This window comes from Plodia interpunctella, chromosome 5 (genome assembly GCF_027563975.2).
Source record: "Plodia interpunctella isolate USDA-ARS_2022_Savannah chromosome 5, ilPloInte3.2, whole genome shotgun sequence".
In the NCBI taxonomy this organism is placed as follows: Eukaryota; Metazoa; Arthropoda; class Insecta; order Lepidoptera; family Pyralidae; genus Plodia; species Plodia interpunctella.
Genome location: NC_071298.1, coordinates 9,551,077 through 9,575,481, shown reverse-complemented (window position 1 = coordinate 9,575,481; position 24,405 = coordinate 9,551,077). Strand labels below are relative to the sequence as shown.

The window sequence follows — 24,405 nt, the reverse complement described above, 5'->3', positions numbered from 1 at the left end:
TTAAAAAAATACAAATTAATATTTGTATAACAGTCAATAACATCGTTGTTATTACCGATAACGTCCTAAAGTTTGAGATTTTTTTATGTAATCAATTGTTAGAAAAAAAAAAGGAATGATATAACTTATAATGTATATTTACCTAATAAGAGTCGATCTAAACCTCGTTCTACACCAATCTTCTGTAACATGTGATGTACAGGCGAAGAGAAAATTGCTTTTGTCGCAATAATCTCCTTTATGTATAGCATGCTCCATTGTCCATTTTATCCCGGATTCGGCCTTGAGGACTGACTTCTCCTAAAGGCGCGTGTACCATTGCTCAGTTTTGTAATGTTCAAATTCAAATCATTTATTCAGAAATTCGACCTTCACAGGCACTTTTTCACGTTAATTTTTATATAGCAATTTTTCACAAGCTACGAACTACTGGCATTTCGGAACGACCACTTCTGAGAAGAAATGCCGAAAGAAACTCATTTGTAAAGTGTTGGTCCCTGGCTTACCATTATTATTGTTTCTTACATTTTTTTATATTTAATAACTCACTAGTGGTCCGTCCCGGCTTCGCTCGGGTAAAGCCATAATAAATTATACACCCAAACCTTCCCCAGGAATCGCACAAACTTTTGATAAAAATTGTATAACAGATATTTATACAATTTTTATAAATATCTGTTATACAAATTGTTGAGTTTATCGCGTTCATACAGACAGATAGACGCGACAGGAGGACTTCTTTTTATAATATTAATTATATAGCTCTTATAAAAATAAGCAATGATAATAGGTACGTATGGAAGTTAGTACATTGCTATTTAGTTTGCTAACATTCAAACTTGATCGGAAATTAATTATGCCGACGAAATATTAAATCGGTCACTTTTGTACACCAGAACGGTCGATATGTAACGAAATTATAAAAACGATTTGCCTGTACTGCTCTAAATTTGTTAGTGTTTGACTTACTGGTCGATCGTATCGACACGTTAGGATATAGTGTTGAGAATGAGTTAAAATTTACGCCAAATTTTGAGTTAAATCACTTTTGTGTGCGATATGATAGTGGACGACACTAGCAGTTTTCATTTCATGCTGACCAATAAACAGACAGATCACACAAATTGAGTTAGCCCCAAAGTAACTTCGAGACTTATATTATGGGAGACCAACTGTTATGGGATTTGGAGAAAAAATCAGTCTTGCAAATGACACTAACTCAACTTACACAGTGTAAACACGACCTAATATTATAGAAATATTAGGTTCATGGACATGCCTGTACATGTATACCAAAAAGTAACAATCTCATACAAAATGTGCGGGAAAATGAGGGTTATTATTGGTCTATTTGACAAATGTACTTATATTTATTTATTCATAGTCCAACTATTTGCAAGAATTACTAGCGGACCATCCCGGCTTCGCTCGAGTAAAACCATAAAAAGTAGCCTATGTTAGTCATGAACATTTCGTCTATTTCTGTGCCAAATTTCATCAAATTCGGTCCATTAGTTTTTGAGTTTATTTTTTGTTTTTACAAACAAAAGTACAAATATTATTTTCTCTATATAAAATTAGTATGGATAATGAAGTTTAATTCATTAACGTTTTTGTTACATCCTACTAATTCTACTAATATTATAAATGCTAAAGTTTGTGAGGATGTGTGTATGTTTGTTTATTACTCTTTCACGCAAAGTCTACTGACGGATTCTTAACAAATTTGGTACACGGGTAGAATATAACCTGAAATAACACATAGTGTAATGTAGTGTAGTAAGTTATAATTGTCAGGATTAACGAAATAAAATTGTTATTTTGTTCTTGCCAAATCCAGTAAACCAATCAATTATTGCATATTTTTAACCGATTTTCGAACAAAGTAAATATAATTTTCAGCTTAATTTATATATTTATTCCTAAAATCTCGTTGTAGTCTACACTGATAACCTCTAAATTTTATATAGAAACAGAATTAGTTTTAGAAACCTCCGAAGTTGAACCTAAACTTTATAGAACAATCAAACTGAAATTAATTTATCTTTGTTCCAGATGAGGCAAAATGGATTTCATGCGAAAACGGCGGCCTTCCACAGCTGTTAAAAGAAAGACAAACGAAAAAACATAAAAGGAAATGGAGTTGCCCACAAATGTGCACAGACATTTCAAATTAAAAAGTCGATATAGTGCATGAACATTACGGGTATAATAAATGTTAGATAAAATGGTAGAAGTGATAAGTGAAAGGTGAAGTGTTAGTGAAGTGAAGATGGATCAGTAGGAGCAGCTGTGATGGGGTGTGGACAGAGTAAAATTAACCTCTATCCAAGGAAAAATAAAAATGGCGGGAAAGGCCATAGTGCCAAAAAGTCAGGTGAGTTTATTTTTTCGTTTTGACATTCTTCAAATAGGCATCCCTGAATAATGTCCGGTTTCTTTTGCCGAAGGAAAAAATAAAAAAGAATAAAAAAGAAAATTCATTAATTTTATTAATTGGACTAAACCATGGGAACATAACAATCGTTTTTAGATTCGAATGTAACATACTGATATTTGGATATCGACGCAATCCATGCAAAATGTACGTGGTACTCCTAAAACTTGCCATGTCTTCACAATATCTACCTGTATTTGATAGAACCTTATTAAACTGACAAACCTTTAAATAGATAGATCAATAATATACTTTATTTAATTCATTTCATAAAATTAAGTACACAAAAATAAACTATAAATAAAAATAATCTTCCAACGTGCCACAACGGCAACGTGCCCAAGACACTAGCAGCGTTTCCTCGATGTATTGCGAGACTTACACGCTGAGCAAAAACGGTGCCAGCTCTCAAATCTCCTGTTGCCTCGATGACGCATGATGTCTCTTAAATATATAGATATATTATCCATCATAAAAACAAAAAAAAAATCTAACAACTTTTATTACGAAGTCATCACCATAAATGTAATGTTTTAATGTAGCAGTCGAACAAACATAGCTTTCTTTGAGTACATTTTATCAAGTTGTGACGTCACTTGTTCATGTCACTCAGTATGGAGCGTTTGGACGAGTCCAACCATGTGGGATTTCATTTTTGTCATAACTTTGTAAGTATTGTCATTATCACAGTATATATTTTTTTCACTGGCGTTTCTATTAATATAAAGACCTTCGAATAATCATCAAAACAAAAATTTGCAACTAGCCTATTTAAATAAGGGTCACTCACGTATATTTAATCTTATAGTCGTCATCTCAACTAAATAGATTATAGTTTACTTACTACTGCGAACTTTTGCATTATTAGAAAGTACCAGACCACAGACCATTTAGTTAAATGGTCTGTGTACCAGACACATGACGTTCAAAACAAATTAAAGAGCATACTGTATCTACTAAGATATACTATCTCTGAGTACGGTATTTGTTAGGGGAACTTCGCACGGCGAGGCTTCGTGGTTTGAAATATTCATGAAGAGCCTCCTAGAGACCGCCTGAGACCGGGTCCTAACAGGGGCCCTAAGTAGGGCTTCATTATGGATTAATTCGACCCAGTATCATCTGACTTGGAAGCCGAATGCCATTGAAATTCTAATGAAAATAATTATTATCAATGCTAAATATTTATGATGAAGTGAAAATCCACAGGTAAGACTACCGTTTTTAGTTACGCTTATCTATAAAATAAAATAAAAATTAAATAAATAAGTAAATTATATATAAAAGCGAAAAACATCACTCACTCATCACGAAATCTCGAAAACTACTGAGCCCATGAAAATGAAATTTGGCAGGTAGGTAGATTGTGACTAGGAGACGTCCGCTAAGAAAGGACTTATCAGTTATTATTACTTTAACATTGTGATTATTGCGAACAGACAGACAAACGCCGTAAAGGACACTTTTTGACGACCTCGGTGGCGCAGTGGTAAAGTGCTTGCCCCTGAACCGAGAGGTCTCGGTTTCGATCCGCGGTCGGGTCATGATGGAAAATGATCTTTTTCTGACTGGCCCGGGTCTTGAATGTTTATCTATATATTATATCTATATATATATATAATTGCGTAGCTAGTAGGGCTAGAGGGAGTGGCGCCCGGGGCCCCCAATCTCAGAAGGCTACTCGGACTCTGACCAAACTACAAATTGATCCCGTGAAATTTTCTCCCAGAATTTAAATATTACTATTAGCTACATTTATATTTTGACCTTTATTGATAATATGGATTACGACGGATCTGGAGAACGAATACAGAACAAACGATTTTGTAGTTTAGATGCATCTAAACCATACAAAATCGTTTCTTCTGGAGCCCTATTTTATTATTTGACCCTGGGTCTTTGCATACCTGGCGACCCATTAGCTACGCTACTGAATTAAACTATAACAATGCTTATCCGCGACAATATCTGAATAGAGGTGCCTTCGTTAGCGTATCGATAAAATCATTCGCTATACACTACATTATGGCATATAAATGACACATTAAAAAAAAAGCATTTATCATAATATTTTCATAATTCGTCAAAGAAATAGAATTAGTGAAAACTTTAAACGAATAAAATACATCAGCATTCCATTCAAATTTCCTGTTTTAAATAATACTTAATTTAGTTTTTTTTTTATATTTCGAAGATAAATCAATATATTTTACGAGAAAATGTCTATTTTTATAACAAATGGAAACAAGATGGCGAGACGTCGATAAATTACATAAGATTTGCGGAGATTTAGCTCGAGACGAACTGAATGGGAAAAGTAAAGGACATTTGGACAGATAAGGATACCAAATTATATAGTTTCTAACAAAAGGATATACTTAAGTACTTATCGTGACGATAAAACTCTATGCTTACTTGAAAATTTTGTTGTGAGAAGTTTTTGCACACCATTGCTCAATTTGTCTTACTTTTTAACAAAGTTGAAATGTTAAGAATTTTATTTAGATACACAGATAGGCAGATATTTAAGGTACGTTTTCAGTTTAGTGAGGTGTGTGTTTCCCGCCCTACATTAGGGTCACTCCACTCCAGTCGATAGAAATAAAATTTGAAGTTAATTACACGGCTTTCGGGTGCCACATTCGTGAATGAAACTTCGAACGCGCGAGGATAAAAGACATGTAGGTGTACGATTTTAAATTTAAAAAAAAATGGGAACATAGATAATTTTCTGTTTGCAATTTTTTTTTAACTTTGATATTTTCCTGTTAATCCGCCAGATCAAAGAACGTAAAATCGATAAAGAGTAAAAAAAAATAACACAGCTTCTTTTTACTCCACGTAACAAAACAATTATATTTATGTCAGTCTGTATTAGATTTCCGATGTTGAAAATAAATTGCCTGATAGATATGACTCTCGATTGCGAATTTTCTACTCGATTTCACTCCGAATCGACCACTTCTCACAATAACGTTTGCGTCGCGCGCCGGCTTCTCGTTTAATTAATGCATTGAACGAAATGCATAAATGGCTCGATTTAAATCGATTAAAGGGTGATTGCCGCTGTTGTAAAACTATACAGAGTGATATTGTTTATTATTAGTTTAAAGAATGAATGCACTCCCGCGATTACAGATTTAAAAAGTTAACATTAAAATTGTTCGTCCTTTACTTCACGGACTTCCGCATCATTGGTTATTAGACCATTGCCATGTTCTTGCCGATATATTAATATAATATTATTTATTAAACATCCTTAAAATTGCTTCTCAATATTGTTAAAATTATTCAATTAAAGCTATACACATATATATAATACATACACTTCGGTTAAAGCCTCGGGGAAAATCAAGTTATTATCAAAAACATTGGGCGAGGTACGTCGATATTCCAGATGAAGAGCTCGATTTTACGACCCCAAAGGGGATATCGTAAAACCAAATACGTAAAGACGTGTTGTATATCTTTCCTTTCTACTGTACTTGCACTTACTGTGGTTGTAAAATGGAATACAACAAGCTAGCACAGGGCTCGCCGCCGTCGTCGGATTTTATAATGATAACAATTTAATTCACTTAAAAATATGTTAGTTCGCCGCGAACTTAGACCTAGCGAACACAATAAATTTTTGATGAGTTTTACAAAATTGTCGATATTTCAATACCGACTTAACCAATTTTGATGCCCCACGAACTTAAAAATTCTATTGACAGATCCTACATATCTTATAAATGTCATCAAAATCAGACAAACGGTTCGAAAGTTATCGCGTTACAAACATACATACAAAAAATGTATTTTTGCTCCAAGTTGACTTGTAGACCCTGCTCGCTTCGCTCGGTTGGTCAAACCTCCCGATCAGAAAGTCTAAGTAGAAAAACGTCCAATAAAGCGAAACGGGGGACAAGATTGTTAGGATACTGTAACCGCTTAATTAAGGCAGAAATTATAGAGGAATGGATGTGGCGAAGGAGAAGCTCAACAGCGCAGTGCTTAACGCGCTCAATCGGTGTCGGTTAAGACACTCCAACAATGGTCGATCATTGGATGGGTGACCAAAAATGTATTACCTCGAGCTTCGTGCTTGGGAGGCACATTAAGCCTTTGGTCCCAGTTGTATTTGCAGTCGTTAAAACCCCTATAATAATGTTATAACTTGTCGTATTCTTATAGAGTTTTATTTTATTCTTTCTATTGTTGTCCTGCAGTTTATAGGTACTAAATACCATTTTTTTTTACAATGTGGTGTTACCACAAATTACCGCAAATAAATATTCTTTGTCTTTTATAAGGTCTCCACATTTAATAGGAAGATAAAAGCATTAACAATCAATAAAGCTCCAATGACTATGATATCAATTTGCATAATGAATAATTAATTTTATAATGGCACCGTAGATATATTTAAACTCTCCCCGCGTTCCTCCGCTGGCTGGTCCAGATTAAAGCTAGGGTTGTCGACATCCTAATATTATTCCCATTTCACGTATTTTAAACCCTATAAATAAATATAAATAAATAAATTAAAATGGATTTAAAGGTGTCAGGAGTAGAAAAAACAGCTTGTTTTATTGTATATGACAGTTCAATTACTTATGTTAAATTGTACATTAATATTTGCAATGACGAACACAATTAGTAACGAAACACAAATAATTTAATGAACAATTGTAAGTACAGATAAATATTTGTTAATAAGACAAATTCTTTTAAATCATTCATTTCTATATAACTATATATTCACACCAATGTAATTTTATAAGTGAATTATTTTATTTACATATCTGTTTTTATGTGAAAGTAGTAGTATGACACTGTCCAGCTCTCTAACTATATCCTCAATCCGTTTTGACGAGAAAGACGGACAAACAAACAAATTATCACATTTATAATGTAGCTTTATATAGTACTAGCTTTTACCTATATAACAACTACGAATGTGAGAAAAAATACGTTTCCCGTGGTAATTTCAAGAAATCCTTTCTTAGTGCTCCCCTACACTGTGCTAAGAACCTACACACTAAATTTCAGCTTTCTATGCCTAGTAATTTCGCCTGTCAGTCAGTTAGTCAGTCAGCCACTAAGTAACGCAAGAGTTTTATATAGATAGATAGATTAATATGGATTTGCATTTGTTTTATATGAGTAAGAATGCAAGAATCACAGCAACCCTATTCGCTGAAGCAATTTAACCCGCCTTGGCTGCCTATCACAGTAATTTCCTCGTTACAGAATCCCAACCTTTTTTATTTTTGTGCCCCGCTACGTAACACAATCAGTGTTACTCCTTTGTTTTATTGTTGTACCTACTAGCTGTTTACCCGCGGCTTCGCCTGCTTAAATGTCCTCGGGAACAGATTTTTCTTTGTATTATATATATATAGATATATAGATATATATATATATATATATATATATATATATATATATATATATATATATATATATATATATATATATATATATATATATATATATATATATATATATATATAGAAAAAGATCATTTTCCATCAGGACCCGACCGGGGATCGAACCCGGGACCGGTTCAGTGGCAAGAACCTTACCTGCGCCACCGAGGTCGTCATTATAATGGGATAGTTGAAATAAAATATCCGTAACTCGTTTAAAATACACACAGCGCCCTCTAGTGTTTTTATAATTAGCTCATTTATTATTATTTTCTTCTCCGGATACTTTATTTTCTTCTCCATACTCTTAATTATATATATGCGAAATTTCAAGAACATTGGTTGAGTAGATAATGCGTGAAGTGGTAACAAACAAACAAAATATTAGTTGGGAGTAGTCAGTAAGGTCAAAGAGTATTTATTTTGTGTATTCATTCCTTAATGAGGTATAGCATTAGATAACATTGAAACAACTGAATTTTTGGGTGTATTTTTATCAACGTTTTTCATGTGGATGAGTTTATTAGGAATTTACAATTGCTGATGTGTAAACTCTGCATGAATAAATAATAAAAATGGTAGGGACAAATCACACAGAGTTAGCTCCGAAGTAAGTAGAGTAGTAGAGACATGAACGTGTGCTCTGAAGACCTTCACCTACTTGTGTTATGGGATTATATATTCAACAATGATCTTATATTTTATAACATACGAATATATACATATATACATATACTCGTAATGGATAAACCGTAGATAAAAGAAACATGGATAAACATTATGGGTAGCAGTCGCCAAGGATGATGCGTCAATGGTCTGACAACTAGGGATGACGACCGTGCGAAGTGCAAACGAAAAAGTAGGAAAGCGGGCCCTGGGCTCCGACGCTCAACAGCTGCTACTCGTAGCTGAAGAAACCAGGCTAACGCTCAGATGATAGCGAGGTATGGAGCAATATCACATTTATATATTTTCAATTTAAATTTTTAAAATTCCCAACTCGATAGAGTTTGCGAGTGATAATTTTATTTTTAACTTCGTAGTGATGCTACGAATATGTAGCACTCGTAGCGCTACGAGCGCATTCCGTTGTTTCAATCTATTTTGGGTTTTTCAGTTCGTTTTCACATTTTAGTCGCTAAACAATTTATTAACTAGCCGCCCGACCCGGCTGCGCTTGAATAAAAACTTTCCTCTTTTATGAAACTATATATTTATTATCTTAGCATCAAATTCCATTGCGTTGTTAATGGCGTTATGAAATTTCAGTTTTTTTAAGATGGTTGAGTTTGTTTTTATAATTTCATACTTTTTAAAAATGGACTTTTCAACCAATTTTAAATCTTATTTGAATTATCATAATGATCCTAAATATATCAATTTTATCTATATTAAACAATTACTTTAAAATTCTCTGACCTTGTCAACTGCCCTATTCTCAATAGATTTGATTCGTAAGATTGATTTTACATTTGTTGCTAAAAATTTGGTACTAAAATACTTAGATTTATTATAGTAATAATGGTCAGTTGAATACAAACGCAATAAAATATCCGGCTTTGTTTCACTGATATAATTTATATTGGCCTCCATTTTGCTTCATTAAATGTATTTAAAATAAATTAGTGAGTGTTTTGTATTAAATCAAAGTAAATATTACACAAATGTTACCGATGTTAAATGTAATAATGTTAAAATCTATGTCAAAATCTTAACAACATTATTAGATAACATCGAACTTCATCAATCTGAATCATGAATCGACATCTGAAATTTTCGCAACATGCTTTGTTTAAAATATGATTCTACTATCCTATCCCTGCTTCGCTCGAGTGAAACCTTAATGAATTATACACGTAAACCAACCTCAGGAGTCAAACTATCTATTAAAAAAACCTACATCAAAATGACCTACATCTAATCACTACATAGAACAAAGTAAGTTTCTTCTGTCTGTCCCTATAGGCCTATGGGTCCCTAGGCTTATATCTTTAAAACCACGCAACGCATTTTGATGTAGGGTTTTTTAATAGTTTGACTCCTGTTATTTTTTTTGCATTAAGGTTTCACTCGAGCGATAGTGAAGAGACGGCCTCGAAGAATTTAAACGCGATTGTCACAAATAAATTAGAACAGCCATGGATTTTTACGACAATGTCACACCTATATTCTTTTCGTAAAAAGTTATCAAATCAAATTGTTTGTACTATCTAATTCTTCAGCATTTTATCTCTGAAAAACCGGAAAACAATTATATTTAGTACTAAGTGCTTACTTGCTTAGCTATGGAAGTTAAAGTTCAGTAGAGTTAAACATTTCATTGGACAGTGAAGAAACTTCCTTAAACAAAACGCGGGAAAAGTACATTTTTCATTTGTAACTTTGTATGTAATATTTACTTATGAACCTTTTATCAATTATATTCATGTATGAGTCACATATCGTATCAAAGCTAAAGTATATTAATAAAAAACAAGCCGCGTCATATGGCAAGCAGGATACGCCGTGTAAAATGATTTGCTTTGTGTGCCTTGCTGCCGTGCAAAGGAGTTGAATATTTCAGCACGCAACGAGGGCCTTTGTCAAATGACACACACTTTGAAGCGATCAAACTGTGTTGCTTGTGTGTATAGTACATAATATAAGACATAATCGTATTTCCTCGTGACTTAGGGTCGTGGTTATTACGAGGAATGAAACACACACAATTTTTCTTGGCACTATTAACGTTTGACATTGCCTTCTCAATTTCACACACAAGTTCATAATCAACCAGATGTGCAGATTTCCTCACGATGTTTTCCTTCGCCGAAAGTGTGATAAATAGTGTGTGTGTTCTAACTTTTCTCATCTCTGCATACTCCCGGTTGTCGAAGCCCAGCTTAAATGATTTTACAACCTACCGCCTGTCTGATGTCAACCATCCTTGGGAATGCTTAAGTTGCCTAGGCTGTATGTCCCTTAGTCGCCTAGTACGACTTCTAAGGGAGGATGTGGAGTAGTTTTATTCTAAGGCGGAACCACACGCCACGTGTGACAGTATTCTGTTATTAAGAAAAATAAATAAAACACAAATTTAAGACAATTGTTTAAAAATTTCATTTCAATTTTATTATACAGAAAGTTTTGCTCGCAGAATTTGATAAAAGAAGACAAATTGACAAAACTAATACAAAACGAGCTTTTCATGTAGACTTAAACTAATAAGTACAATTAAATAGAATAGTTATTTAGTTCTTAATAAGTTAATTTAACAAAAAAATAATAATGTAACTCTACCTAAGTTTATCATACCGGCTTTTGCCGCGGCAACACGATAGTGGCCTATGTTTGAACGGGGTTTTTAACTACTGTATACCAAATTTTATCAAAATCCGTCCAGCGGTTTAGCCGTAAAAGCGGAGCACACAGACAGACTTTAGCTTTTGCCGCGGCTCCTTTAACACGATAGTAGCCTATGTTTGAACGGGGTTTTTAACTACTGTATACCAAATTTTATCAAAATCAGTCCAGCGGTTTAGCCGTGACACAGACAGACTTTAGCGTTTATAACATTAACACGGATTTCAACCATTTTATTCATAGTCAAAATATTTTTGTGATAAATACAATTCCTTATTTCATTTTAAACTAAGTTTATTGTTTTGATTGACGGAAATTTTATCATACTTTTGCTTCTTCGCCACAAATTTTACCTTTTAGGACATACCTATATGCTTTAGAAGTTGGTAATAAAAAACTATCATGACGCAATCTTTCTTGTATACTATGCATAATAAACAAAGATTAGCTTCATATACAAATGTTTTCAAAAGAGATTTTAAATAATTTGGAACGCACGTGTGGCACAGATGTGTGCACGCGAGTAGCGTAGCTTGGAAATAGGCTCTGCCGCACAAAAGATCTGGGCCCCCTCCATTAGTTGTTAACATTAACTTCTAAGGTGTAGTGGAATGCCGGCTTCACACTATCGTCTAACGTCGATGCTAATGCATGCAGATTGCGTAGTTCCTATGACTGCTTTTATTTACCGAAATGAATGGGTAAACAAATTTGAAGGGAGAAAATGACAATTGCACATTATTTTTATAACTAAAAAGATTATTGTTATAACTAAAAATTTATAACAATAATCAACGCCGTTTTAGCATTCAATTTTACTCATAAAATGTGTAATGCAAAATGCAACGAATAAAAATGGTCGCGGATCTAAATTCGACTGGCTCCCCTGAACTAGAGTAACCCGGTGCACACAGCACCGTGTACTCCTGCGATAGCTACGCCCTTAAAACCGGGCCGTGAGGCAGGATTTCCTGGAGCTCTTTTGTATTTCTTCATAAAGGAGAGCTGTTTTGTCCTAAAATTACGCCGGGGAGAATGTAACTTAGCGTATAATATGAATTCGTAATGCTCACACATGCTGGCATATTGATGGATGGATGGATGAGTGGGTTGCAAGGTCAGTTATCCCGTACCCTTTGGTGTTAAGAGTATAGCTAGCGATACGCATTTTAATAGTACATTATCATGCGAGTTTAATCATTTTTATCCTATTAAAATGGGACTGAAGCAACGATCGAAGGTGAAGTAAAGCTGTAACTGAGTGGTACTTCAGAAATGGAAAACGGGGCGTAGGAGAGCCGGCTGCTAGATAGGTCGACGAAGTGGAAATTGCTGGCAACAACTGGGTGAGGAAGGATGGCCCAGGACAAAGAAGGTTGACGTATGCGGAAGGAGGCCTATGCCCAGCAGTGGGCCACGGAGGGCTGCAGTATGCACAAGTTGGTCATTTTCCCATGAAGCAAAGCCGAGCACAGTAATAAAGCTGAGTACGTAATGAAATGACCAAAGCATTGATGTGTTTCAATATACTTGAAATCGATAATTTGTGAGTAGTAAAGATCAGTAAGAAAGTAGAAGATCAGCATAAAATGATCAGCAGAAAATCCATGAGCAACAACACATATTATATTTTAATTTTACTTTTCCATATATATTTTCCATGATTAATACCGTATTCAATAACCCTACATCGTGTAATAGAGAAGCGCCATTACGTTTCTACATAATTTTCCGTTCGTGCGTTCCGTTTCACGCTACCTCTGGTGCTGTAAATCATAAACTGGTTAGAGCTGTAGATACTCCACGTCTATATTTATTACATAATAAATTGAATTATTGGAAAACCCGTTATCGCGTTACTGATCTTCGGAATTTCATAGGTTTGTTGACTGATACGTGTAGTTTTCAACGAAACTGTTATTGATAAAAACTTAAAGTACTTATTTTAAAATGTTCATTTAGTTATACTAATGCTTATTAGGTTATACTTTATTTAAGTTTTAACTCGTTCTGTCAATGTAAAGTACAATATGATAGATGACACATTTTTAATTCAGTGACTATTCGAAGGCCCTTATAATATTATAAACACCAGCGAAAAAAATACTTTATATTGTTAAGTATATTTTTCACTTTCTTTTCCTTGACGTGACTCGTTGAAACTCTGCATACTAAATGACATTAAAACGTGACGTCACATTAGAGTAATATCTTAGGGAAATTGCTATATTTGTTTGGGTACCTTAAATGCGTTTATGGTGATGAGTTCATAATAAAAGTTGTTATATTAACAATAATTAAAGTTTATTTACGAGAGGAAAGTTTATTTTGTTCATTTTATTAGGAGGCCACGTTAGATGTATATAATATGCCGGGCTTATTATTGAAATTGATATGAAAAGAAAATTCAGTTTATTGCCTTTTCCCTTGATTGACTCTTACAGTCTGCGCAGGAGGAAAAATCACTGGCATGTTCTACGTTTTTCATTCGCTCGTTTCTCTTAAATACCCTTAGAACTCATTTTGAAAGAGATCTACAACTATAGTGAACTTTTTCGTCGATAATCAAAGGTGACTGACCTTTGTTCGTTAATAATACTCTAGCCTCATTATTAATAAAAACGTTAACCTCTGATTAGCCTCGGAATAGTTATTCTTTGTATTGTCTCGTTCTTTCAATGTCAAATACTGAAAAGAGTTTTTCTTTATGTTGTCCATACATAAAGAAAAACTCCTCCAAGCCTAATCAGAGAACTAAATTGTTATTAATAAAGCGGTAAAAATTTTGCAAAAAAGCCAATAAAAAACAAAATAATTTATGTAGGTACAAAACACACTACAAAGTTAGCCCAATTCCAACCCCGTCTAACCCTCTTACCGCAACTTTGGGGATGGAAAAGATATTTATGCACCCTTGTCATAATGCTTATGCAAATAGATAAGTAATACTAAAATCTTTGAAATAAGTTTTTCTAAATTTGATTCGGATAAAGCACAATTTAATGGATCAAAGTGAACTTTATAGAATTTATTTTTTGAGTTCGAATTGTTAATCCAGCCACAGATAATGAAGTGGTGATGGTGAAGTGGTTAAAAAGGTCCGCCTGTGACCGAGTGGTCCCAGGTTCAAATCCTACTCGTGCCACATGAGTTTGTATACCAATCTGACTCATGCATATTGCACCACCACTTGCTTTCGTTGAAGGAAAAAGCATGTCTATTTTTCGCTGAAAAACAATAAAAAATTGATAAACATATTGTGGTGGCGCTAGTGTGCTCATGTGCAGCCCCTTAATCAGCTAAATTAATTGACTCATTTCATCCAGTCTCGAATGTGCAAGGGACAATAGGGACAATGATAAACAATAAGGTAATCGCACTGATTTAAATGAGAACAGGATCAATATAAGCTGTTAGGAAATTATATATATTAAATGATTATCTAAATGAAATTAAGTAGTTCGAGCCAATGAAATTCCTCTCATCTATCCGTTTTTCCGATTCGTCCTCAGCCGGTGTCCATCGGCTGCGGTGTTTGCTTACCATTCGTTTGCCCTCTATACTATATATATATATATATATGGGGGATGTAGGTGTATTTGATCCAAACACTGTCTTATTTAACACAAAATTTATTTTACATCAGCCATCGACAAAACAAACATCTTTCTTTTTCTTTTTTTTTTCACACACTGACAGTGACAATTGATTTTGACATAGGAAGGACCACTAACCATGGATTTAGTACTTCGTAGTACCTACAAATTCCATGCCACTAACAGCTAAGGTTACTATACAAAAAACAGAAATTACAAAATTACTATTCCCACATATATGTATATAAATAATCGACCAAGTGCGTAGATGACCATGCATAGTGTAGGGTTCCATAGTTTACTACAACGACCAAACAAAGAGTCGGATTCACTGACCGAGAGTTTCGTGTCATGCTACCAGTTGTCCGAAGTTTAATAGTAGAATACAGTTGGTCGATTGTTACTCGTAAACTTATAAAGTCAAAAGCCCTAAAAAAAAATCGATTTTTCAAGATTTTATTTGGACATTTTGTCGCCGTGATTACTGTGTATACCCATGCCAAATAACATCATTCTAGTTAATAGATTTTGAGCTAGACAGGCGGACAGACGGTCATGACGACCCTAAAAGGACCGTTAGTAGTAGTACTATGTTTTGAAAGAAAAAATGGATCTTATAACAGCAGTTTAGGTATCCCTCACGGAAATATTCGAAAAGTCGACCGATCGTTTGGAGGAGCTAAAATGAAACCAGTCATTAACTTTTTAAGGGGAAGTTGATGCCCGTAACGAATTGCCGAGTTATTCGCATTCGCTCCAAATCTTTTGTTCCTTCGTAATTTTTATTAAATAATTTCCACGAGAGGTGAGAATAAACGACGTCGATGTTGACTGCTTACGACTTTAACTTTACCACTTTTTGAAATGATTGCGAAGGTAACAGTCTGTCAAGAAAGTAAAGAAAATACATGAGGTGCGTTTTCTCCATGGAATTAGTAGGTACTCCGTACGAAGTACTTATTAAATCCATGGTTTTCTCCTTTCGGCTGACGACACAGGGTATTTATCAACCAGTCTGATTTGGTATTGCCATGACAAAAAATTATATAGTTCGTAAAAATCTGTTTTCGTCTCTTTCTTGACAGACTGTTGTCTGTCTATGTTATAAATGAGTTTAGAGAATATACGTGATAAATTATTATGTGTTTGTTATAACACGAGTAGAATATAATCTAGGATAGAACAAATTATACCACGTGACAGTAAGTGCAAGTTTGCAAGTGTGCAAGGTTTAAAGGTCAGGGCGGTTTTCACTACAAAATATTGCGGAACAAGAAACGTGAGGTGCGTATAAGAGTTACCTTAACGTAATGTGGAGCCACTGGGAACAAAATTATGAAGTCACGAACGACGATATAAACAAATTGCCTCTCCTTGCCATTTGAATGGCAACGTTTATTTTTTAACGTTCAAAGACCACTTTAAATTTGAAATATGTTGATAGCGTTTTTACAGAAATTAGACCTTCCTTCACAGACACTTCAAAAATTGAAAGGAATGATAATTAGTTTCAACAAATTGGTATATATTTATTGGTAGTATTTATTTATTTATTTATTTCTTCAATAATTGAGATATATGTACTAAATAATAAAAAAATATCAGAAAGCCACGCTCTTTCGAAAACAGCCACTGTCTAAGCAAACAGACCTTTCTCGTAACCTGAGCGAGACTGGACAATATTGACTTTAGGGTTGCGTCCAGATTTGTTTAGGGTTACATATGTAGACAGAGATAGCTGTTATAGACCCCGTTATGTCTACAGCTTGTTAAGAATGTGAAGAATACAGATTTTTAACGAACTACATTTTTTTTGCCATTGCTATACCAATTAGAATGTGCGATGGATTTGTTTAGGTTGATGTGCCGTCGATTGTACCACCGACTACAGCATTATCTTTACATACAGTTATAGATTTCGCGGGAAATGTTTGAGAAAACTGTTCCAATTTGCTGAAAATGTATTTTCAGATGGTGTGGGTGCCCTCGCTCCATACTTAACGTAATTAAATAATGTCAAAGCATACCAAGCAGTGACATGAGTTGACTAACTTGCTACCACATGTATGTTTGTTTCCATCAATTTTAATTTTATGGTCTATATGCCGCCATTTGCTAAACACGCTCAAATATCATTTACTTAAAATTTATTTCACATCACGGCTAAGGGAAATTGTATAACACAATAGGTAGTATAACGATAGAATTAAAATCTATTACGCTACGATAATCTATTACGACGGAAGTAATATTATAATTACCTCAGGCAGATGAATTTTGGACATCGTGGGTTGCATGCAAAATAGCGTACAAAAAGAACGTATTATATAAAAAAGACATAATTATTTACCTCGGAACGGCTTGAGACTATATTATGGTATTGTATACGTGTACTAGCCGCCCATCCCGGCTTCGTTCGGGTACAAAAGTAATAAATCATACACCTAAACCTTACTCAGGACGAAAACTGAATGAAAATCTTTAAAAAAAAGTATATTTTTTTGAGTTTATCGCGAACAGACTTTGTTTGTGGTTTCATAAATATTTTTTTTTTTTTTTACAAACATTGCAGAAATTTTACTTTATCATATAAATTAATCATATAAACTATGACTTCCTCACTAGGCAGGCCTGTATCGAGGAAGTCAATTTCAACAAAAAAAAAAAAAATCGTTTTAAAAATACAGGGTTTCCGAGCCAGATAGTACTTTCTTATTAAATAAACTTAAATTTAAAAACTAGTGGTAATAAGTGTGTCAGGTAGGGAATTTTTAGACTCAACTTTCAATTAATAAAATTACTTCTGTTTCGTCGTAGCTTAGCGTAGACAACCAATCCTTAACTATCCTCTGGGCTTCATGTATAGATTTTTTCTTAATGTCACAGAATTTAACTACGTAGTTGTAAATATGTATTTTACTAAATAAGCTTAATCTTTGCCCAAATCTTGTATTCAAAAAGGGGACCAAATAGCCAAACATTTTGGCTGATTTTAACCTGTCTTTTTTATTTTTGATAATTTTAGAGCTAGTTATGGTCATAATAATAAAAATACTCTGAATAAGTGTGAAGTCCCTAAAGAAGATAATGATTAATGTTTTTTCGAATTTTTCCCTTGTTATTTCGGAATAACAAGTACGGTCCATTACTCACTGTTAATCGTCTGTATTGTAAGGGCTTTAACACACAGAATATTGTTTTAGGGTTTTATTTCAGAATAGTGTTTTAGGGTGGGTTGCATCAGTCAACTTTGACGTTAACTTTAACCGGAACAAAGCAAGTACGCCAATTTATTTAATAGGCGGTGGCGCGCAGGTTAAAGTTAACCTCAAAATTGACTGTTGCAACCTATATAATTTTGCCTATATCGTTCCCAAAATTAGATCTTTGACTCTGTGTCTATGAAATAATATTGTTTAAAAAAATTGTATTTGACCGATTTTTTTAATACAATTCTAAAAATCTAATTTGATGGCTTGATATCCTATATAAAAGGAAAACGTTGCTTATCGTTTACAATCTCTTCACATATGCAATTGAATAATCTAGATTTCAGCTTTCATGTATTTTTCGTGTTTCACACTCGAAACAGGTAATAGAGTTGTGGTCCCTATTGACATCACATCTCTAAATCAGAATGTGCTCAGTGCAATCGACTGTGGCTACGAGATAAACTGTGTGTGCTCAATGGCGGCGATTGATGGCATCTGTTCTGTGTTAGTTATGTGATGGGATTGTTGATCACATCACTTAGGGTGAGTTAGACCAGTCAACTTTGACCTTGATCTGCGCCCGCTGACGTTTAGACAGAATACGCGGGTCACAGTCAACGTCAAAGTTGACCCATTGAAAGCCACTCTAAATGTAGTGACGAGATGGAACAATTTTCAACATTATACAACGCTTTATAGTAGTGGAAAATTATTCTAAATCGAACGGGCAATCCCAAACTTTCTTATGTTAACCCTCTCGACTTTACTAGATGAAATTTCTTAGAAATAAGCCACCCCAATCAAATTCTCCACTTTTAATTATCTTACGTATTTTTAGGGTTCCATACCTCAAAAGAAAAAAAAACGTATACTATCTCTTCGATGCCCGTCTGTCAAGGCCCTTTTTGAACAATAATCTTTGTCTTTGTACATGAATTTTGTAAATAATCATACAAAATCCGGGTGAAGCAAAGAGTACACACTTTGTCCAATGACGAGTCTATCTATAACAATTTTGTGTTTGTGCATGTGACTTTATGCTCCGGAAATGTTATCGTTATATTATGAAAGAAGTTGCAACTTTTTAGGGCCTAATAAATTCTTTATTAATATTTATCCATACGTGCGCTAAACACATTTTTATTTTTTAGCATTAGTGAAATATTCTGAATAGAACCACCATAGAACCACCGTTAATTTCAAACCCAACGATGTTTATCTAAATTTCCTTTGAAGGCGCGTAATTAATTTTACATTGAAAAACCTGATGAATATAATCGATGAAATTTTCAACATTATTAGAGGAAACCGACATAATGCTCCTAAAATAATAAACGACTTTATTTAAATGGTATCTCTTATTCGATATCGTACTAAATAAAAACGTTTATTATTTCAGGACTAATGGCAATCCTTTATATTCCAGACACCGCGTGTTGAGATAACAAATTGGACTGCCATGTTATGTACCGTTTTGGTTAACTGATGTTGTTAATAGATGATATTGCGTTCTTCTAAGAAAATATATCGTTCGCGTTCGCTGAAACACTTTTGTAATGATTGTCTTATAACATTTTTATTGAGGCAAAAGCTAGTAAATACTATAGCTTTTACCTCAATGTGTGTGTGATTTTCAAATTTTAAACCAACTTTTTACCCCCTTTGAGGATGAATTTTGAAAAATCTTTTTTTAGTTTACGTCTAGGGGTATTAACATAAAGAACTTACGTGCTAAATTTGAAGTTTCTAGACTCAGTAGTTTGGCATGTGCGTTGATATGTCAGTCAGTCATTCAGTGTCTTCTTTTAAATATGACGGCTAATAAACCGACGGCTGAGTTTACGAAATGGTCACTTAAATATAAATCTGAAAGCCAATAATAGGTTCCGACCAATATAAAACAGATTAGGTAGTTCTTTTTTATCTGTTCTTTTTTATCTATTATTAAGTATATATATTTTCCTTGCAGCACTTGATCACAATCATAATATGTTTCAGTATACCTTTTGACCATGTACTTTATTGTGTACTTACATGTTATATTACTGATAAAAAATTATACATAAATTTATATTTAAAAAATGGTAAGCCCTTCTGGCATAATAGGGACCAACACTGTTTGAATGAGTTTCTTTCGGCATTTCTTCTCAGCAGTGGTCGTTCCGAAATGCTAGTAGTTTGTAGCTTTGGTAAACATCATTTAATTTAGAATATGACGTGAAAAAGTGCCTGTGAAGGCCTAATTTCTGAATAAATGATTTGATTTTGATTCTGCTTATGCTTATACAAGCTTTATATCGATTGTAATCTGTTAGTTTTTGTATCATGTAAATACACTCGATGAGAAATGATTAATTTTGCTTATTTTGATTATATTATATATTATATATTATAATCCATTCTGTCGTTTCTTGCCATTATTAAACATCTCTATTGAACTTTACATAAAGTTGCGCTTTCTCGTTGAAAGCTCCAATTACTGCGATGATAAAACGGCGTAAAGCTTCTCTCGGGAAATGAAACAATCAGCAAGATCGGATTCGATGTTAGTTCAATCGACGGGCGATATCGATGAGAAGCGTTTTGTGTTGAGTATAGTTTACAGTAACTTATATTTCTTTAAGGAGGCTGTGCAGTGAGCCACTCGTTCTGTGGTTAAGCAAACTTCATAATGATCGGTCACGGAATGAGTGTTCTAAACTACTTTCTCTCTTCGGAGGTGCGTGGGTTGTGGCAAATTTTTTGCAGTCGTCAAAATCGGTATTAGTCCCATGCAGTCCGTCCTGTACAAGAACGGTAAAATAGTGGATTTGTTCGATGTACGACAGAATCAAAAAGCTAATACCGAATAACATTACATTATAATATCACAGCTGACGCCTCCACGCAACGCAATCGTCAGTTGGTCTATGAGAAATACGTGTCGTCGAGGTGCTGATAAGCGCGTGGATCGCGCAATACGACGCCACGTTGGGATCTAAAATAAGGGCTGTAACTTTAGGAAATATTAAATACTGATATGTGCCCGACTACCATGGGTAGTAGGCGCAGAATGAGTTCGCTAAAGAGATGTAGGAACGATATTGATGGTTTCCTGTGGGGGTGGCAACAGGCTGCTCTAGACAGAAATTTGTGGAAAAAGGAAGGACAGGCCCAGCACAGTGGGTCACATCAAAAGGCTAATAAAAAAAATACAGTATCTATTATATTGTGTGCCAACCCTAACTGGATTATCAACGCAGGTGGCTGTGTCGCCTTGGCCGTAGATTAACTTTCTGATATATATCTAGATCTATAATATTATTTCTCGTTTGTTTATCAGGCGCGGTGGACAAGGACGCTGATGAAGAAGAAGGCACGGCGGGGGCCGCGCCCGCTGACGACACGGAAGACGAGGAACATAATAAGCACACACTGCCGCTCGCTGCGCACCCACCAGCTATGTAAGTATTATTTTGATTGAAAAAGTTTTAAGCTAAACTTTAAATTTTAACATTTCCTAAGAATTGACAACATTTCATATTTCGGAATGATATAAAACAAAAAAACCATTTCTTTATTATCGTCTCCGATGTATGAAAAAAAAAAATACAAAAAAAATTTTTTTGGTGATTAGTTTTGGAGAAAAAAAAAATTGTTGGAAAAATAAACAAATCCTACTTTTGTGTATTATGATTAGTCTGTGACTGTGTCTTACGGCTGTTATTATACAATTGAATTCTGTAATATAATTGTATGTTCTTTTTTACAGTGAGGTGTCAGCCAGTCAGCAAGATTTTTTCAAAATGCTCGACGATAAAATAGAAAAGGTTTGTGTCTTTCTCTTTCATCGATGCAGTAACTAACTGACGCGTGCTGTTAATTTCTCATAAATTTATACATTCATTTTAACTTTAACTTTACTGTTCTTCTACTTATTTAAAACACCATATATATATTTATTTTTTTAATATGCTTATTTACTGTCTATTATGCTGATATCAACATTATTTTCCAGGGAAAAGACTATGATTCATCCAGCGAGACCGAAGTACGGCTAGAGCACGAGCGAAGGCGGGTCCTAATAGACCAATGGCGGTCTGCCTCCCAGTCGTCGCAGTCTTTCCAGTCCCAACCCAGTCCTCCGACGCCCGCCAGACGGCGCGTGCCTCGGCCTCCAGAGAGACAGAGCAGTCCCAACACTGCCCGAAGGTGCTACAGGCAAGCACATGTCCCCGACGGCATGTCTCCTCCCCCGAGGAGAGCGCACAGCGCACAGTCCCACCACGCCGACCCGCGACAAATCAACGGCGACAACTGGCAGGATCCGTCCAAATCACAATCACCAGTCAAAAGACCACAAAGTGCCGGTGCTAGTTGGAAAAACAACCCCAAAGTTGCTCCATACAATCAAAAACCTAAGAAAAACGAAGTCAACGAACAGCAGAGAGCTAACCAAAAAGATGATGGATCTAGTCAAGAAGTATCTCAAATAACCTTCAATCCAACATTCCAAAGTCATAGTCCCGCACACTCCGCTAAATCGCAGCAACCGTATATCGCACAAATAATTAGCTATCCCATGTCCCAGCAGGTGACTCCTCCTTCCCCTCCCAAATATATAGCACCTCCAGAGGAATATCAAGATCCTCAAAATAACGTAGTAGATAACAAATTTAATAATACTCAACGGCAAACGCCTGTAACACAAGGCAACTCGCAGTCTCATATATATTACATTCACGGAAATGCGACGTCAAGCGTCACACACACAGATCTGGCACAGCAAAGACAGCAAACGGCAATACATTTGCAGCAATACGTAGCTATGAAACAAGCTCAACAGCAGATGTTTAGTTACATGCAAAGAGGGCCACATACAGTATTTCCAAATGTAGAATACGTTCAAGCCCCGAATCCGAATCGAATGTATGAAGGAGAAGAATTTGTTTCTCAGTATCCTCATCCAGCAATGAGGCCACACAGCGCTCCTACGCCAGTTGGAGTGGTGAGACCGATGCCTGTAGCTCCTGGTTTCAACATACCTGATGGGTCTCATATGGTACAGATGCCGATGTGGCCGCACATGACTCCAGTGGTGTCCACGATGGGTCCATGGGTCCCGGGACAGATGCCGCCGGAGATGCAGTACTATCCTCAGTCGCAGTTTATGCCAATGTACAGGCCGAACTCGGCGGGTTCAGCGGGGACTCTGACGAGGTATCACAAAAAAGATAGTGATGGGGAGGGGAAGAATAATTTGTGCCAAAGCATAAATCTAGTCAGGCAGAAGCCGATCGGACAGATCGTGTCGTTGCCAGGGCAGGAGCTGACGGTGTGCAATAACGCGAGCGACAGTCCGAGCCCTGCGTCTGTTAGCACAGACAGCGGTGTCTCTCCCGGGAATAGTGTTCCCAGCTCCAAAAACTCCGGCTTCAGCACCCCCTCTAGTGGCTCCGACACTTACGCTTTAGATAATAAAAACAAAAAAAATAAAACAGTCCCTTTCAACACGAGATCTTTAAAAAATTCGAAGAGTTTAGATTCTTAGTAAGATTTGTAATTATGTAGATTTTCTAAATGTATGTAGCGTCTAGTCAGCGATACTATTTATAGTGAAATTAGATTCCTATATTTGTGGATTTATTCGTACATTTTTTTAAGAATCGGTGTTACAGCTCTTATCAATGTAGTTTTAATTATTGTAATATTTGAAATCGATATTACTGTTTTATTAATTTGTTCCTAATACTTCGTGTTTATGCTATTTCAATGCTCGAAAAGGCATGAGCATACAAAACCTCCAATGGAAGTATATATAGTTACGATTATAAATACCTTATGTAAAGCGGCTACTGTCTTTATATGAGGTTCGTAATAAAACAACAAATAGAAACAGCAAAATCTACCAGCATATTACTTGAGCAGATCAATATGGACTTGTAAACTTAAGAAAGCTGTGTGTAAATTTTATAAAACATAATTGAATTTCAATGTTGACACTGTCCCAAATTTTTGTTTAGAAAAATGGCCAATGTTGTTATAATTTTTGTATTACTGAATTAAAACTTATAGAAACTGTCTAAATGTATGTATTTATATAAAGACATGTAATTGTACTTTAAAGTACAGATGATGCATTTTAAATATCCATTAATAAATAAATATACCTTGCTTATTTTTTATTTTTCCTTTGTTGCTCTTTTTGGTAAATATCTCTCTCTGGTTCCGCCCCAGAATCGGACCACTCTATATCCGTAAGTCGTACGAGACGATTAAGAGACACACAGCCAACAATAGCATTCCCAAGGAGGATTAACGTCAGGCAGGTGGCCGGTTGTAAAATCACAGCCGAATCTTCAAAATTGTAAGGTCGAATCTCGACCCCGAACGCAAAAGAAAAAACCCACCATGCAGAGACATGA

The 24,405-nt window shown here is 35.0% G+C and overlaps 1 protein-coding gene across 1 annotated transcript in view; it reads left to right on the top strand.

Moving 5' to 3' along the window:
• The window catches only part of tow (target of wingless), a 66,124-nt gene extending 41,966 nt beyond the window's left edge, over positions 1-24,158 (top strand). The window contains exons 2-5 of the mRNA XM_053745615.1: positions 2,056-2,377; positions 21,324-21,444; positions 21,753-21,810; positions 21,999-24,158. Of these exons, the coding sequence (XP_053601590.1) occupies positions 2,296-2,377; positions 21,324-21,444; positions 21,753-21,810; positions 21,999-23,531 (1,794 nt within the window). The 5' untranslated portion in view covers positions 2,056-2,295 and the 3' untranslated portion in view covers positions 23,532-24,158. The remainder of the gene's footprint in view (positions 1-2,055; positions 2,378-21,323; positions 21,445-21,752; positions 21,811-21,998) is intronic.
• Positions 24,159-24,405: the final 247 nt, after the last annotated feature.